Below are 19,391 nucleotides of genomic sequence, written 5' to 3'. Positions count from 1 at the left end.
AGTAAAAAGAAAGGTAAGGACAATAAGAGAGTAGAATAAAAGAGAAAAGATGAAAGGGTATGAGAAGTGAAGGGAAGAGGTTGGAAGCAAAGGTTGGAAAAGAGAAGGTGTATGGAGAACAATTAAGAAGACGGATGAAGAGAACAAAGAAAAATATGAGAAGAGACGAGTGACAGCAAGCAGAGGAAAGAGTAGAAATAAGAGTAGTAAAGAAGAAAAGAGGGGATGAGAAGAGAAGATTGAAGACAAGAAGAGAAAATAAATAAGAATAGTAAAGAAGATAACAGAGGAAGAGAGTAGAGAAAAGAAATAAGAGTACGAGAGAAAGAAGAGAAGAAAGGGAAAGAAAGGAGAGGAGAGGAGATAAAATGAGAGGAGAAAAGAATAGATGAGAATAGAAGAAACAGAAGTAGTAAAGAAGAGAAGAGAGAGAGAGAATGAGAGGAGAGGAGAAGAAATAAGAGTAGTGAAGAAGAGAAGAGGGAGAATAAGAAGAAAAGAGAGAATGACAGGATAATAGAATAGAGGAGAAGAGAAGATATAAAAGTAGTGAAGAAGAGAAGAGAGAGAATGAGAGGAGAAGAGAATAGAGGAGAGGAGAAGAAATAAGAGTAGTGAAGAAAAGAAGAGAGGGAATAAGAAGAAAAGAGAGAATGAGAGGAGAATAGAATAGAGGAGAAGAGAAGAAATAAAAGTAGCAAAGAAGAGAAGAGAAAGAATGAAATGAGAACAGAATAGAGGAGAGGAGAAGAAATAAGAGTAGTAAAGAAGAGAAGGAAAAATGAGAGGAGAATATAAGAGAAGAAGAAGAAGAAAGTAGAGTAAAATAGAAAAAATAAGAGTAATAAAGAAGAGAAGATAAGGACTGAGAAGAGAAGAGCGAGAATGAGAGGAGAAGAGAAGAAATGGGAGTAGTAGAGAAGAGAAAGAATGAGAAGAGAATAGAGAGAATGAGAGAAGAAAAGAATAGAGGAGAAAATAAGTAATGAGTGGTAAAGAAGAGAAGAGAGGGAATAAGAAGAGAAGAGCAGTAAAGAAGAGAGAATGAGAAGAGAAGAGAAGAGAGGGATTAAGAGGAGAGGAGAAGAAATGAGAGTAGTAGAGAAGAGAAGAGAAAGAATGAGAAGAGAATAGAGAGAATGAGAGAAGAAAGGATAGAGGAGAAAATAAGTAATGAGTAGTAAAGAAGAGAAGAGAGGGAATGAGAAGAGAAGAGCATTAAAGAAGAGAGAATGAGAAGAGAAGCGAGGGATTAAGAGGAGAAGAAATGAGAGCAGTGGAGAAGAGAAGAGAAAGAATGAGAGCAGTAAAGAAGAGAGAATGAGAAGAGAAGAGAAGAGAGGGATTAAGAGGAGAGGAGAGGAGAAGAAATGAGAGTAGTAGAGAGGAGAGGAGAAGAAATGAGAGTAGTAGAAGAGAAGAGAAGAGAAAGAATAAGAGGAGAATAGAGAGAATGAGAGAAGAAAAGAATAGAGGAGAAAATGAGTAATGAGTAGTAAAGAAGGGAAGAGAGGAAATGAGAAGAGAAGAGTAGTAAAAAAGAGAGAATGAGAAGAGAAGAGAAGAGAGGGATTAAGAGGAGAGGAGAAGAAATGAGAGTAGTAGAGAAGAGAAGAGAAGAGAGGGATTAAGAGGAGAGGAGAGGAGAAGAAATGAGAGTAGTAGAGAAGAGAAGAGAAAGAATGAGAAGAGAATTGAGAGAATGGGAGAAGAAAAGTATAGAGGAGAAAATAAGTAATGAGTAGTAAAGAAGAGAAGAGAGGGAATGATTAGAAAAGAGAAGAGAAGAGAGGGATTGAGAGGAGAGGAGAAGAGAGGAGCGGTGTAGTGCGGAGGAGAGAGGCCTGGGTGCTGCTGGTCTTCACAGTGTGTAGGAGGTATAGAGTCGGGGGACAAAGACGTCTCAGTGTTTGAGACTCCCTGCTGAACTGGGGCCATTTGACTGGCGCTCAAAGGAAATGAGGGCAACCTTAAACCTGTATCCACCTCTTTCCACCCCCTCCCAACTACCCCCTACACTGGCCCCTGTGCACCACACACACACACACACACACACACTCACACACACCTCTGGATAAAAGCCCTTGTGAGTACTACTCTTTCAGAATGAGTTAATTAACAATACCCGTCTTGTGTTCTCTTACTATTTGGGTGAGGTGACCCAGCCTAAGTTCACCGTGCCCAGTGCTAAGCTTTAACTACAGGGCTATAAAGCCCCCTGCACTGAGCGGTGGCGCAGTGGAACGGTGTTCTCTGGAATAAAGATACTTATTTGTGAGATTTGTGAGGATTACAGTGGCAGAACTGATGATCCAACATCAGTACCCGATGATCCAATGAGGCAAGATGAGGTCAAATCCTTTTCACAGCAATGTTCCAACACCTAGAGTAGAGTAAAGCCTTCTCAGAAGTGTAGAGGCTGCTACTGCTGCATCAGGGATCAATAAACTCTTTATAACGTCTTATAACATTCCTTATAACTTCACTGTAAAAGAGTGGAGCTAAATTTCTTTTGGTTTATTTTTTTTCTTTGGCATTTAGCAGACGCCTTTATCCAGAGCGTCTTACCACAGTGCTTTGTTGTTTATCACACAACAGTTAGTTCCGACCTCACAATCTGATTGGTTGAGAAGTGTTCTAGCCGTGCGGATATATGTGATAACATCACGGCCTTCTCACTCTAAACTTGTATCACGCCGCTGACGCGTTGCCGAGTAACGGCGTACAGACACAGGACACCCGCAGCAGTGTTAGCTTAGCACAGGCTAGTGCTCAGCCTCGGCACGCTCGCCCGCAGCGCTGACTCGTCTTTGTGGAAAAGAGGGAAAGAAAATCGCTCGATTACTGCCGTCTGACAGCCAGAACGCTAACCAGTCAGGCTAGCCTAAGCTATGCTAAGCTAATGCTAAGCTAAAGCAAGCTACGCTAACCTAACCACAGTCCAGCCAGCTAGATAAAACCAACACCAGACAAGAGACTGCACAAGCCCTTGTCATCAACAAATGGTAGCAGAGCAGAAGGGGCATTAGAGTGGAGGGGCATTAGAGTGGAGGGGCATTAGAGTGGAGGGACAGCAGAGTAAAAAGGCCAGCAGAATAAAGTGGCAATAGAGCAGGGGCAGCAGAAAAGAGGAGCAGCAAGCAGAGGGGCAGCAGAGAAGAGGGGCAGCAGAGAGGAAAGGCAGCAGAGCAGAAAGGCTAGCAGATTAAAGTGGCAACAGAGCAGAAATGGTAGCAGGATGAAGGGGCAGCAGTGAAGAGGGGCAACAGAGAGGAGGGGCAGCAGGATAAAGGGTCAGCAGAAAAGAGGAGCAGCAAGCAGAGGGGCTTTAGAGTGGAGGGGCATTAGAGTGTGGAGGTGAGGCAGAGAAGAGAGGCATCAGAAAAGGGGCAGCAGAGCAGAAAGGGTAGCAGGAAAAAGGGGCAACAGTGTTGAGGAGGAACAGTGCAGAGGAGCAACAGTGTCGCAGGCAGTCGAGCAAAGGGGCATCAGAGCGGAGGGGCAGCAGAGTGAGAGACTGTGGTTTCAAATAACTTTCCAAAACAAAGTTTTCCTGAAACTGAGAGAAAAGCTTGAGAAAAAAAAGATTATTTATTCTGGGGCTGGAGGTGCAAACTCAATTTAGCTCTGGATGCATGGGAACACACACACACAACCCCTTCTTTTTTGTTGTTACTGTGTTGCTGTTCTCAAATGGTTATCCCAGCTGGATGAAAGAGTTTCCCTGCTTTTCATCTCTCTCTCTTTCTTTCTCCCTCTATTTTTCTCTTTTTTATGTCAGGAGGCGACTCGCTCCTTCAGTCTCAATGCCAAATTGTTTCCCATCTGCTTTTGATTACCTTTGGTTGCACTTGGGTCCGAGCCAGCCATCTGCTCTCTCTCTCTCTCTCTTTCCCTCTTTCCCTTTCTCTTTTTACCTCGCTGCCTATATTTTTTTCTTTGCTCTCTCTTTTACTCTCTCTCTCTCTTCTTTTATATATTTTTCTTGGTTTTTAATTTTTTTGATTTCACATTTAATTTTTCCCTCAATCTTCATCTGTCTCTCTCTCCGTCTCATCTTTCTTTCTCTCATATATATTCTGATCTATCCTTCTTATTCTTTCTTTGATATTCTCTCCATTTTGTTCTTGTCTTTCTCTTCCCTGTCCCAATCTGTCTCCTTTCCTTTTCATTCTGTCTCATTTTGTCTCTTTTCTCTCTTTTCAATATTTCTCTCTCTTTCTCTTTAACTCTCCTTTCATCGGTCCCTGTGCATCTGTCTTTCTCCTTCTCATATCTTGAGAAGGACAGAGGACAGAGCTGAGAGATCTGAGGGAGTAGAGGAGGATTGTGGAGGGTTGGAGGGTGGGAGATAGAGGTTGTGGTGGTCCTGTAGAGTGGTGAAGGTGGTGAAGGTGGGCTGATGGCTCTTGGTGATCTCTCGCTCTCTGTAGATCAGTAGCGCTGATGGAGGGAAGCAGTTTGAGATTTGAGGTTTAAATCTTGTCGTTCTCCGCTGTGTTTCTCTCCGCAGACTCTCTCTATCTCTAATCTCATCTGTCAGAACTCTGGCCTCGCTCCACCCGGATCGGACCCTCCAACACCCCCCAATTCCTCCACTTTCTCTCTCTCTTTCTGATGTGGGGCTTTAGGCTGGAAATGAGTAGCAGTGTTCCTCAAATTGGACGATTTTCTTTAATAGCCCCCTACCTCTCCCTGCACTGCCGGACCCCCACACACCAACCAAGTGTTCCCTCACACTCACACAGTCTCTCTCACACACTCTGGAGTGAGCAGTGGTTGGCTTTGCCCAATTCTGTAGACCCTATACCCTATATCTTACTCCTTATACTTTATTCCCTACACCCTACTCATTATGCCTTACTTACCACTATCTTTAGCCTTCCCCTTACTCCTTATAGTACAAGTCCCTAAACTCTATTCCTTATGCCCTACTCCCTACTTACCAAGGGCCCTGAGTAGTCAGGTCCACTTTCCCCCCATTACCATGCCAATGCAAATACTACTACCTAAACCCTCCTCTGTATTCCCTACATGCTACTCAATACGCCCTACCATTTCCACCCTATTCAACAATATATACCACGATAATGAACAATGCAGGGCCCATGACATCACCAGCCTTGGCCCCACCCACGCACTGTCTTGCGTCTGGACCGATCAAGAGCTGAGTTAGTGCAGAGCACTCAAAACCCGAGAAAAACAACAAAACGACAGTAATCGCCCCTTTAATCAGGCCTTTACATGGCTTTTTAAAAGGTACATAAGAGTGTTTGTTTTTCTAGGATTAAAAGTGTGAATTCAGCTGTAACTGGAAATATCTGCAGTGCAAAACTGTGCTGGACTGAGGTGCACAGCTTTCGACACGTGCCCACGTTTACAGGCACGTGCCCAACCATGTGGATGGAGGCCATGTGGTTGCCTTGTGTTTACTCCTGCTGCCCCCTCGTGCTCTACCTCCCCCTCGAGCTTCTCAGGCGGCAGCAGCCTGTTACTCACACAGACACAGAGACAATGCTGTGTATCTACAGTACTTCTTGTGTCATGAATTAAAACATTGCAACATGACGTATTGATTTGATTGCCTAAAGTGACATTGCATGTCCTGCGATGTGACTATTGCGCATGCACACATCGCAATGATGGTGCTTAAACAATATATCGTGCAGCCCTAATTTTCACACCCTACCTATTGTACCCTACTAGACTCTATTTCTTAAGCCCTATTCCCTGACTGATTCTGTTTTTTATTCTGTTTTAGGGCCCAAAACGTTCTAACCCAGGACCCACAGAAGTGAACGCAAGGGCAAGTGACCTGTGTGGAGTTAAGCTGAACACAAGCACACACACACACACACACACAAACACACACACACATAGAAACTCATAAACCAGCACAGCCCTCCCCAGCCATGGCTCCAGAATTCAGCGCGTCACACTGGTGATCGAGGGGGCGTCCCAGGCAGAAGACATGGTGGGACGGAGGGCTGGGCACCTCAGTGAAGCTAGCTGTAGTTACCATGGAAACGGTGTGGAGGACCTTGGCCTGGGTTGGGGTCATTGCCATGGTGTCTGCTGGAGCAGGAGCGGGTCCCTCAGCTCAGGACGGCCAAGGTAACCATCACCCACCAACACTGTCATATTATTAATAACCTGTCTACATGTCTGTCTTTCTCTTTGCAAGACTGTCTGTCCATCTGCCTGTTTTCCTCTCACTTTATACCTATCTGTATGTCTGTCTTCTATCTATCTATCTATCTGTCTGTCTGTCTGTCTGGCTGGCTGGCTGGCTGGCTGGCTAACCATCCATCCATACATCCATCCATGCACTCATCCATCCATCCATTCATCCATCCATCATTCTGGCCAACCATCCATCCATTCATCCATCCATCCATCTCTCATTCTGGCTAACTATCATTCCATCCATGAGTCTTGCCAACCATCCATATTTCTGGCCAGCCATCCATACATCCATACATCCATTCATCCATACATCCACTCATCCATACATCCATTCATTCATCCATCATTCTGGCCAACCATCCATCCATCCATCCATTCATCCATCATTCTGGCCACCCATCCATCCATCCATCCATCCATCCATCCAATCATCATTCTGGTCATCCATCGATCCATCCATCCATCCATCCAACCATCCATCCATCCATCATTCTGGCCAACCATCCATCCATTAATCCATCATTCTGGCCAACCAATTATCCATCCATCCATCCATCCAACCACTCACCCATCCATCCATCCATCCATCATTCTGGCCATCCATCCATCCATCCATCCAGCCATCATTCTGGCCAGCTATCTATTTATCAGTCTGTCTGCCTTCTTATCTTTCTGTCTGCCTGATGTCTGTTTTTCTCTCTGTATCATTTCCTTTCTATCTGTCTGTCCATCCTGCTATCCATATATGCAGCTGTCCATCTGCTTTAAAAAAAATCTATGCAGGCATTGATCTATCTGACTGTTAATCCGTCTACCATCTATCTATCTGTTTATGCATCTATACATCTGTCAGCCTGGCCATCCATCTATCTACGTATCCGTCTGTCTTTCTGTACATACATGAGTCTGTCTGTTTGTTTAAATACATACTAAGACATATTGAGGATAGATTGAGCTCCATCAGCCCAGTGTGGGGGCCTTTGTACCCCTCTAGACCACACTTTTTTTTATTGAACATGGTGTTCTTAAGGCCATGCTGGCTGTTTTAAGACATATGCTCCATATTATCAATGCTTTTCTGTATTGATTATAGCTAAAAACATCATGATTCTCAAATTATGATGATGAGAAGAGTCATCTGGATACTTTTGGACTTCATATCATAAATGTACTCTAAAAATGTTTCGTAAACTGTAATGATACACTGCTCTGCGTGTTTTTGTGCTTATTCTCAAAGTTACATAATAGGAAGCTAGTCAGACGTAAATTTGGCTCGTGCTTATTTAAACAAGCGGGCAGAGAAATATGCAGACATGCCACAGTTGGCATCAGGGTCGTGTTTTTTCTTCCATCTTCCTCGTCCTATAAATAGCCGAATAATGAGGTTAGCCGTCGTGCAACCAGCATTATGTCATGTAGTTACGTGTGTGCAGCTCTGCGGTTATTAAAGCACCGGTGCCGGAGTGTGCGCTGGGCGTGCGACGGGCAGACGCAGTGCAGGCTCATAACCCGAGCGTGCGACGGCTCTCCACAAGATGACTGAAACTGAGACGGTTATGAATAGGCTGGGTTTGGAGCTGCGGACAGGAGGCCCTGTGGTTACTGTGGCCTCCGTTCAAGAAAGACTGAGTTCTCAGCCTGGCATGCAGGAACGCGCTCTCCTCCACCAGTCTGGGTCTGGCCATGACTGGATACAGCTGTTGCACATCTGGATGAGAGATAAAGAGAGAAATAAATGGCTGCTCTTTTTCCTGCTCAGGTTGTCTACGAACAGGGATTTAAGTAAATTAAGAATCCTAAAGTAAGTGATTAAAATATAAAGTAAGTGAGTCGAGGATAAGTTTAATGGGGAAAACTGTACCTGTAGGGCACCTCTGGCCTGGAGACAAAATGAGATAGGGTTGAGAATAGAGGCATACAGATTCTAAATGGCATTCTGATGGGCATTTGCCTGCAGATGTTGCAGCTGGGCCTTTAGATCATGCACACTCGTAGCTTACTTAAGCTGATGTCCCAGATAGTCCCATGAATGCTCTCAATAAATCTGGTGACTGGATACTGGATTTCTGGGAATCCCTTACTGCATGTGGGTGAGCATTATCCTGCTGAAAAGGACAGTTGGAAGCCCTGCCATGAAAGGCAACACATGTGGCTGCAGGATGTTCTGCACATATTGTTGAGCTTTTTGTGATGCTTGTTGCTATCTTACACCCTATCAACAGTCAGTATCCTCTGCAGAGACGCGCAAAAGTGTTATTAAGGTATAAAAAAACACTGTTAAGATACAAACACGCCAAAGCTCTGATTGGTTTATTTCACGTTATGCCCAAACCACACCCACGATTAATTAAGAGAATTAGTACATGTCTTTGTGCTTTTTGAGCCAGACAAGGCATTTCGTTTGCACCCTCACGATACCAAAGGCATATCGACACGCCCTAAAAGCAATTACTAAAATCACTAAAATAGTGCGCTCAATGTCTCTTGTATTACCTCTAGGGATGACCAATGCAATGGCTCCCCTGATCATCACACCAGAAGTTGGAGCAGTGTGTAGTTCTAGACAGAACCTGGATTCATACTTAAATACATTTCACTTCCAGTCTATAGCAGTCTAGGTTATTTTGTTCATGACTACAAACATCACTGCAAATAGCCATTCCACTGAAGTACAGCGTTATAAGAGTGAGTTTTCAGTGAAGTTTCTCAAGCACTAAGACTGGGTGCAGCAGCATTAGCATTAGCTCTTTCAACGCTTAGAGGCGAGTATATTAGACTATAGTCTGCATGTTTGCCGTGGGACAAACCACTAGCTAATAGTGCCCTGGGTTACCGGAACACAGGAACAGGGTTACTCAGTCTAGCGGTATTGGGCAGCATTTGTGTCATTTTGTTAGCCCTGTGGTTAGCAGCTAATGCTAATGCTGCTGCACTCAGCCTTAGTGCTGGATAAACTTCACTGAAAACTCACCCTTAGACAAAATATTGACAATCTAAGCTTACTGTAAATAAAACGAAAGTGTTTTACTCACCCAAATAAATGAATTTCAGGAGAGAAATCTGTGTAGATTAACATCCAGCTCTCGCTTGAGTTTAAAATATATATTTTTTAAGAATTACAGTTTTGTTTACTTAGGCGCTTCCCTCAGCTTCCTCATTAAAAAGGAAACATGGTGACCCCCTTGCTCACTTCGATGTAGGCATCCTTTTGAATGGGATGAGTTGGGGATCTCCGTGATCTCACTAATGCTGTTGTTACTGAATGAAATCAATCCCACCTCAGCGCTCCTTCTTCTGAGAAAAGAGCCACTAAATCTAATTCCCTCACTTGATTTCCATCCACATCCAATTAAGACCTGCTTTACTCCCAGGCCCTCCAGCTCCATAACCCCGCTCTGAGACGCTCACACCGCCGGTTTGTTTGGAATGAAGGTGAGTGCTGTGGTGTTTTATGGGGCTGGGGCTCTGTCTGTGGAGGCAGTGGAGTTTATGGGAGGGGAACGGGGGGCATCCCGGATCTCCCCCAGGCCTCTACATGGAGATTAAAGCAAAGATCAAAGACTGTTATAAATAAATGGGGTTCTCTGGATGGGCTGGAGCAGGCAGTGGCTCTTCCGTCTATTGTGCTTTAGTGTTTAATCAAGACAGAGCTGGGCCTGTGCACTGATGGTCTGAGCCTTCTGCTGTATGATTACACACTTAGTTTTAATTTCTCATTCAGTAGTAGTAGATAAGTAGCTTATTTGTGGCTGTATTTGTTAATTAAGGGCGTTTTCACATCTGTAGTAGATTTCTATGGTCCAGATCAGTTGATGAGTTTGTTTGTTAGTTTGTTGGTTTGGTATCACAGAGGGAAAAAAAACCTAAACACACTAAAATGCGCACCAATAAACTATCAAACTGTCAGCACGTTTGTCTCGTCTGATTGGAGCAAGAAAGTAACTATAGCAAGCAGATTCTGTACTCCAGTGTGTATATCTGTTCAGTGTTAGGATGCTTTAACACAAAACGCTGAACATTTGGGAGTCATGGAGTCACATGGCTGTAAGCAGTGAACGCAGCACAGACCACACTCTGTGTAAACAGCATGGAGCACCAGATACAGCATTTGTTTATAGCTATGGTAATTAGCGTTATCTGGCTAATATATCAGTTTAAACTGCACCTTATCAGCAATTTAGCTCAAATAAAATGAGTATAATGTAATTACTGTTTTCATACCTGCTCAATCGAACCACACTAAGGGTACAAACTAAACAGGATCCACCCTAAACCAGGCCTAATAGTGCTGGTGTGAAAATGCCCTAAGAACATGTACACAGTTGGGCATTCAATATTTCTCAGGCTTGAAAAAAAATAGTGCACGTTAATATTGTTTATACGATTGAAGTCTCAAACTAAACTCATTGCATTGATCAAATTTAAGAATTATGAATTAGTTAAAAGATGTGCTGCTCCCTTAATTGCTGAAGATAGCGAAGCTAAAAGTAAATGTGATAGATTTATCAAGGATGTCTCCAGTGGTGGTCACTTTGAGCACAATTTGGACTTTTTGACTCACTTGTGTTCAGTGGTCAGTCATTTGGACATTATTATGGACAAGTTTAATCTCTAAAGTGTTTCCATTAAAGGATATGATAAGATACTTGCAGAAATGGGGTGTACTGGTCCTGCGGGCTAAGCCCTGTCCTTATGAGTGAAAGTTGCTGATTTGAATCCCAGTCATGCAGCTTGCCATGAGCTGTCAGCAGCAGTTCGAAAAAAAGAGGCGGTGGCTGACTTCACGTGTGTCAGAAGGGGCATGTGAAAAATTGAAATAAGTAAAAAAAAAAAACATCTTTTGGAAGATACTGTATGTATTTTTGAGAAGCGACACCACGCTGAAATTTGTTTTCCATCTGATCACATGACACTCTGGACTGAATCAGTGAAGATCATTCGTGGATTAAGCGTTAGGTCCGAAACAGGCTTATTTCATCCCTCGCTGTGGGTCATCTTCCTCCCTGCGGTCTCTCTGAGGTGTTGAAAGTCCAGTTAAAGCACATGTCGGGCTCTGAAGCAGCTGCTCTCTGACCAATCACACGGGCCGATCAGATGGCCTATCCGAGCGGATTCGCGCTGCGGACGCCGCAGGCTTCTTTTCAGCACAGGCTGAGCTGTGATCCCCTGCTAGCTGCCCAACATGAAACTGATCTAATGTCCTCAGTTCCTCCAGGCTGTTTATTTAAAACTGAATAGTGGGCTACATGAAGTGCTTCAGAGGCCCAGAATAAAAAGCTGTATTTGTTGTAAACCTGCCTGCTTGTCTTCTGCTGCTGTGGTGAGGGAACACTGTAGAGAGATCTTTATCTACTTTTTTCTTTTCCTAGAAATTCTAACCAGGAACAGACTATAAGATAACTTTTTATTGCTATAATTACAAAATTATACCCTTAATTATCAGCCACTCCTATTCCTATTATATATCTACTACAGACAGATTATATCTGTCCAGTATCATTTATTTTACTTTAATTCTGAATACTATATGGAGATATATGGAGTGCATTACTAGAATCATGACATTCTGCTTCATTGACTTCTCTTACAAATCTGATTAAATTATTTTCTATTTTTTAATATCTCAGTTAGGGGTGTGCCATATCTTATCATACGCAATAATACAATTTTATTTTTATTTTGTTTTTAGTAGTGTATTCTTGAAATATTTTTGTCTTATAGCCAAGAGTATTGTTATTGCAAAAATATTGATCTCATCAAATATCATGGTGTTATTTTAGGGCCGTATCACCCACCCCTACTGTACATTCTAAAAATCATGTGCTAGTTTTCCTTGAAAATATACACACACAACATTTGTGCAATCTTATTTTTTAAGTATAAACCCAAAGCTTTTTTTGGTCATTTTACTACAGATTTTAAACTGACATTACTTAATACCAAGGTTGCAAAAATTAAAGGTTGCAAAAATGTATTTTTAAGTATAACCCACAAAACATCAAGTTATTTTTACTAAAAATCATAAAATTACATAAGTCTGAATTTCACTTCATGTGTTTACTTAAATTAAGTAAAATTAAGTTGTTTCTATTTTAAGATAAATAAGAGTAATAAGTGACTTTAAGTTATTGCTACTACTAACTGACTACTACTGACATAAAACTAATTCTATACCATGTTGTAGTTTATTATATACATTTGTTAACATTTCTAAAGACGCAAATAAATCTTAGATAATTTCAAATCAGCTTAATTTATCGGTTTATGTGGGCCATGGAGGGAGATTCTATTGTTTGAAGTCTGAACGAAGCAGCATTAGCACTTTATTAGCATATGGCTAGCAGCATTAGCGACTTGGCCTAGACTTTAATGTATCATCCAACTAGCCAGCATGTATAGGAAAGTATCTAGAGAAACAAAAAATCGTGAGATCGCTGGTTTGAATCCCAGTTATGCAGCTTGCCATCAGCTGCTGGAGCCCTGAGAGAGCACAATTGGCCTTGCTCTCTCTGAGTGGTAGGTAGGTGGCGCTCTTTTTCCTCATCACTCCACAGGGTGATGTTACTTAATACATGGCGTCTGTGAGCTAATGTATCAGTCGCTGCGCTTTCCTCCAAGCACGCTGGCTACTACTAAGTTTGAAAAAAGGCGGTGGTTGACTTTACATGGGACAGTTGGCCTGTCTAAATTTCTGAGAACATGGGAACAAATTAGAAATAAAATTGTATATATAAAAAAGAACTTCATATTGTCCTACGTAATGGTTTTACTATCGTTAAATCTTTTTTTAGAACTCTATAACTCTGTAACTCTTTATCTAGACCAGTCACATTGATGTTCTTCTCAGAATTAGATTTTCCAGAAAAGTTTCAGGCTGAACCTAAAACTCAAACAGCTACATTGCTTTGGGTTTTCGGAACATGGGTGAGATTTGCTTGCATTCGTGCTCAGAGCTTGTTTAAACTGGCTTTGGAGGATAAACAGCAGCTGAAATCTTCATTTCGGTCCGGAGCCACCGGCCTGCGTCCTCCGCTGTGAAGATGAGCTGAGCATCTGAGGGCATTAGGGGCAGCAGTCTGCTGGAGACGGCGGTGTGTGTTGCAGCGGTGACCTCTCCCCCCGGGTGCAGTGTTTAGCGTGCGCTATTGGGATAATAAATCTTCGGCCCCACTGCAGAGAGCAGGAAGTATAGGGTTTCAGGGTTTGTGTGGAAACGGGCGGCTCTCGGGCCTCTTGACCGTTAGCTTTCGGGTCTCTCCGTGAACTCTGCTGCTCTCTAACCACATGCTAAGAGTGCGTGACTCCGGGAGATCATTTCAACTTCTCTTTTAGTTCCAAGTGGCCGGATAACTCTGCCAGTGGTCAGGAACACTGTTCGGACTGTCAGGACCGGTTTGGGATGACGTTGCTGAAGTTTTGAAAGCTTTGAAGTTGTTTAAATGAGTTCTGTAATCAGGATGGTTGTGCTCTGGGCTGTTTTTGAGTGTTTTTGGAGTCTTAAGCGACATCCTACTTGGGGGGGCTGCCACCCACGTCAGTTGTTTATTTTGCATGGAAGAATGAACTCAAATTGCTGGAGCAATTGCATGAAGTAGATCTCTGATATACTGTAATACAGTTGAAAAGAAGTCTACTAAAGAAGTCTACTTGCATCTGTTTCCCTGTATTCTACTTTATTTATCCTCCTTTTACCCTGTTCTTCAATACTCAGGACTCCACAGAACCACCATGGAGCAGCCATTATTATTTGGACAATATAATTTTAGCTAGGCCAATTGTCCCAACCATTCAGCCGCTACTCAGCTGTATATCCCTCATCACTGGTGGTCCCACAACACAAGGAGGGTGAAGACTAGCACATGCCTCTTCCGACACATGTGAATCAGCCACAACCACTTTTCGAACTGTTGCTGATTATGAGCATTAACGAGTAGCATCACAGTGCACTCGGAGGAAAGTGCAGCGACTAGGTTCCTTGTGCTGATCGATATCACTCTAGAAGTGACGATGGGTAAGAGCATCATCTACCCACCCAGAGAGCGCAGAGAGAGCAAGGCCAATTGTGTCTCTCTCTCTCTTGGGGCTCCGGCAGCTGATGGCAAGCTGCATGACCGGGATTCAAACCAGCGATTTCCCAATCACTTTTTTTTATCCAAGCTCTAGCCAAATCTGAGTCTCATATCTCATATCTCTTGTCTCCTGTTCCTCTCCAGCTGCGTTCCTGTCCAGTCTGGATCAATATGAGATTGCCATCCCGATCCGCGTGGGTCCCGTGGGGGAGGTACTGCACACAGAGGAGCATTCAGGTGGGCACGGGAGGCGGCGGAGGAGTGCGGAGAGGCAGCAGCCGGAGACCCCCGACCCGCAGGTGTTTTACCAGCTGTCCACGCCCAGCTCCAACCTGTTCCTGAACCTGACGCTGCAGAGCGGCCTGCTCTCGCGCCAATTCCGCGTGGAGTACTGGAGGAGGGGCCGGCTGGCCTGGAGTCACCCGTACCTGCCTGGCTGCCACTACGTGGGTCACCTGCAGCACCAGCCTCAGGCCAGCACTGTGGCCCTCAGCAACTGCAACGGCCTGGTAAGCTTTCTCTTATATACTCTCCTAGACTGTATACGTCATTAGAGTAGTAACTAGGGATGCAACGGTACAGTGTGGCCGCGGTTCGGTTCGTTTCAAGGTTTTTGGGCCACGGTATCGGTTCGATTTCAATATATGAATAGAAAAAAGGCACAGATTAAATCAAATCATATTATCTAGAATAAAAAGGAACAAAAAACAGAATGAGACGCAGCTTGTTTAACTACTCTAGCAGGCTCTAGGAACCTCGAGTGACAGGAAACATAGAATTAACTCACTGTAAATCAACATGCATCCAGCCTTATCATGCTTGTACAACTACATCTGTAACTGTATAATAACATAGACCCAGCAAATCGATTATTAAATTAGTAGGCAACTATTTTGGTAATCAATTTTAATCGATTTAACCGATCAACATTGTGTCCATGTTTCTGTAGTAATTGGTTCCAGCTATATGAGTATAAAATACAGTATGTGTCCAGGATGTTGAAAAGTATTGAGCATATCCTGATCAATTTTTCAAGGGATTTCTTGCAAACCAGATGTTCATTTACTTAAAACCAGCCCACCTGTTGTGACCATTTCCTGCACTGAAGGATTTTCCCAACTGCTACACACCTGAAAGCTTCTGAGGAACATGATAATTAGTACTGATGAGCTGAACCAGGTGTGCAGGCTGTGTAATAGATATACGGTAAACACAGTAAATTAGGGAAGCATGTGTAAGTGTTGTTTATCACAACAGGTGTGCCATAGGAGGAGCATGTATGTAGGCCTGTCATGATAACAATCGTTTTGGATGATATATTATCTCAGTAATAATTGTATTATTACTGCAGGTAAGCAGTAGTAAGCAGGTGTAGCATTATACGGCAATTTTATGTATTTTGGGTTTAAGCCATGTTTTAGGCTACACAGCATTTTGAATTAATATTTTCTATTAAAAGGAAAATATAGTTTAGAACCAGGCTTAATCTCTGTCTGAGAAAATGCCCAAAAAATAGAGCAAAAAAGTTTTTTTTTAAATGAAAGATTATTCAAAAACTGGAATTAGACAATATATCAAATATTATTATTAAAATATTATTAAAATATACCAAATTTTCTATATGATAAATAAAATAAAAACACTTGTACTTGATAATCAGCCACTGTCCACTGGCGTGGAGTGAAACAAATGAAAGAGGCTATCTCTACTGCCATTGGCTGGTCTGTTTGGTCTGGCTGGTTTATACTAAAGCCAGTGTGCTAGACTAGTACTGTCTGCATATGAATCAGATAATGCCCCCACAGCTAATGTGGGGGAATGTTTAGTAAAAATATAAAAAAAATGTGCCCAACAGATTTTTCTTATCTGCTTAAATGAAAATAACACGCCTGTCCCCTGTACATAATACACCGTTTTCTAGATTATTATGCAAATAATATTTTTCTCAGTTTTTATTTAAATAGTCAATGCAAATGAAGGTCATGACCCGTTAAGAATAAATATTTTTTTTTACAAACCTCCCAATGATAACAGTAATTTTGTTTAAATAAAAAACTTAAAATGCACTGTTCCTCATTATTAAGCAGGCCACAGGTTTCAAGCAATATGGGAAAGACAAAGGATCTCTCTATGCTGCTAAAAAAAACGTGAAATAATGCAGTGCCCTGGACAAGGTTTGAAAAGATTAAATATTTCATGAAAACTTTTTTTTAGAAAAATTGTTTTATCTTTGGGAGGTTTGTTCAGTAAAATTGGATTTATATTTAACGTGTCATGACTTGAAATTATAGTGACTGTCATTTGCATTGACATTTTAGGAAAATCTGAGAAAGATATCACTTGCATAATAATTTGGTAATTTAGTGTAGTTTGTGTGTCTGATTTAAATCTAGATCATTTTATTTTGTCTGATATGACCCCCTAACCCCTTCTGGAAACTCCTCAATTTTATTTATTTGTTTTTTACCATTTGACACCCTAAACACTCTTTATTAAGATGTAAAACTTGCCAGTCAGCATTTTTGGTTTTGCAGTCTTTGTAGTGTGTTTTTTTAATGACTGAGCGTTCCTGGCCGTGACTCTGTGTCTCTCAGTTGAGAGCGTTCTCTGGGCTCTGACTCAGGCCCGGAAAGGACAGCTGTTCCTGGGGCCAGGGAGGTGCCAGCTGCTTTATCGCTTCATTCTGGAAACAGGTGTTTTGGATCCTAATGATGGATTCGGTTTCAAGCTGAGGTCTGCGGGGATGCTCATTACCGGCCCAAGCCAGTAATGCACCTGCGTAAACAAAGGGTACAGAGCCAAGGCTGGTGCCCAATCATTTAAACTCAGTCAAGATAAAGGGAACGACTGAATACTGAGGGACAGATACTTTTTTCTTCTTTTTCAATAGCTTGGACTCCTCTGGACTAATTGTATAGTATATGTAATTGATTTTTTACAGAGAGAAGCAACATAAGTAATGATGCACCAAAAAATATTAGAGTTATTAGAATGGAATGAAGCTTTATATGTGTGAATGTAATGATTTTATACAGTGTGTAACTGATTACAATATTAGAGTGGAAGATACATTTATTGGAGAAAATTGTACAAGGCAGAGGAAGAGCAGGCAGAGGAGGTGTCTCTATCCGGTAGAGACATCCTGGTAAATAATCTTTGTGTGAGGGCATTTGCTCTAATGATTGGATCAGCTGCCAGGTACCTTTTTGGAATTTACTACAGGAAACACTAAAACTCAGCTCACTGGTGTCACTAAATAATTTTAACATTTTAATATTTAACCACAATCAGACATCCTGTACCTGTTTTAGTTCTTTACTTCTTTTAAAATACTTTCTTCTTCTTCTTCTTCTTATTATTAATAATATTTTATTTATAATTTTTTTACTGATTTAATTTAAAATGATTTAATGTAGTTATTACTTTCTTTACCATATCAATCCCTGGCTTTTTGTAAATGCTTGGCTACATAAAAAAAAATGAGGGTTGTCCTCAATGTACCATATTTTACGCACTATAAGGCGGATTTAACCAAACACTGCGGAAAAAAAATCAGCAGTGTGCCTTATAATCTGGTGCGTTTTATGTTTGAATTCTACCAGTCAGGTATTAAGGAGCAATAAAGCCACTCTGGTGAGGAGTTTCAGTTTAGTTCTCCTGCAGTACTAGCATTAGCCGCTAACCGTGCTAGCTCTTTTGCTGTCCAGAGGAGAATATTATTGGACTGTAACCTGCTGCTAACCCAGGCTAGCACCGCTGGAGCAGCATTAGCTGCTTAGCTGCTAACCGTGCTAAGCTCTAGCTCTTTTACTGTTCAGAGGAAAGTAATCTGCATGTTTACCGTGTTAAAACAAGCTACATGGGACGCTGCTAGCTAATATCACCCTGACTTACCAGAACACTCAGGGTTCCTCAGTGTAGGGCTGTCGGGCGGCATCAGCGGCTAACCTAGGCTAGCGCTAGCAGGTAGCCGCTAATGCTAATGCGAATGCTGCTGAAAGCAGCCTTATTGGAAATCTGGAAATCTAAGCTTACTAGATTTAAATAAAGGGTAGTGCTTTACTCACTTAAATAAACAGTTTTCAGGAGAGAAATCTGTGTAGATTAACATCCAGTCCTCATTTGATTAAAAAAAAAAAAAGTTTTTTTTAAGAATTACAGTTTCACAGTTTTGTTTACTTAGCTTAGCTTAGCATTGTAGTCTCACCACCCAGCGGCAAAACCTGCTAAATTAGAAGGAAAACATGGCGACACCCCTGTTCCTTACTGGTGTCGCATACCTTAATGTATGAAAATCGAAATTAATTGATAGTGCACCGTATAATTGGGTGCACCTTATAGTGCAAAAAATACAGTACACTTTTAATATCTAAACATCTTCAGACAGCCTGTACCTGTTTTAACTAATCTTATTTTTTCTTAGCTCTTATGTATGTATATATATATATATATATATATATATATATATATATATATATATATATATACTTTTTTTACCAGCAGATAGATACACAGTAGCTGGCTGATAAATGCCAGTCAATTAGTTAAAACCTCTGTGGGCAAAATGTCTTCTAGTGCATCATAGAGGCATGTCTAGTCTAGTCAGTGATCTTTCACCAAGAGGTACACTACCCAAAAATTACATTGGTTAAAAATGCCATTGGATTAAAATGTGCTAATATTTTGCTCCTTAAATCAGAGAAATAAAATCCCTAAATCATGCTGGATATCTTAGTAGGTCAGTGAAGAACAGTGAACAGTGAGTACAGTGGAGATATTGAACATGTTCAGAAAGGCGTTAAGAAGCTCCTGGGGTAATTACTGGTGGTCAGAGCAGCATAGCGTAATTCAGTAGGGAATGAGCGCGTGTCCATGAGAGCATCACTAAATTCATTACGGGATTACGTGCCCTTTGGAAGCATGCTTCAGACGGAAGGAGATGCTGAACTCGTGCGATGAACTTTGTGTCCGCGGGCCTTTGGGCTTTGGGTCGGAGGAAGTGCGGAAATATCGCATCTCCATAAAGTCCCAGTGCAGCAGAACAGGAGTGGTGTTTGTACAGTCGTGAATTGACCATGCAGCCCAAAGTACTCTCCCACAGTTCCTGACCTGTGTGGTCTCTGCTGACCTGTAGGG

General features: G+C 42.0%; 1 protein-coding gene across 3 annotated transcripts in view; it reads left to right on the top strand.

Moving 5' to 3' along the window:
* Nucleotides 1–19,391, top strand: part of adamts10 (ADAM metallopeptidase with thrombospondin type 1 motif, 10) — a 76,540-nt gene that overhangs the window by 7,889 nt on the left and 49,260 nt on the right. For all 3 annotated transcript variants that reach the window (XM_022670212.2, XM_049485941.1, XM_049485940.1), the window contains exons 2-3: nt 5,762–6,114; nt 14,400–14,764. In XM_022670212.2, coding sequence (XP_022525933.2) covers nt 6,021–6,114; nt 14,400–14,764 — 459 coding nt within the window. In that variant the 5' untranslated portion in view covers nt 5,762–6,020. The remainder of the gene's footprint in view (nt 1–5,761; nt 6,115–14,399; nt 14,765–19,391) is intronic.

The sequence above is a fragment of the Astyanax mexicanus genome, chromosome 12 (assembly GCF_023375975.1).
Source record: "Astyanax mexicanus isolate ESR-SI-001 chromosome 12, AstMex3_surface, whole genome shotgun sequence".
NCBI lineage: Eukaryota > Metazoa > Chordata > Actinopteri > Characiformes > Acestrorhamphidae > Astyanax > Astyanax mexicanus.
The sequence above is the reverse complement of the archived record's forward strand: the minus strand, read 5'-3'. Positions and strand labels throughout refer to the sequence as shown.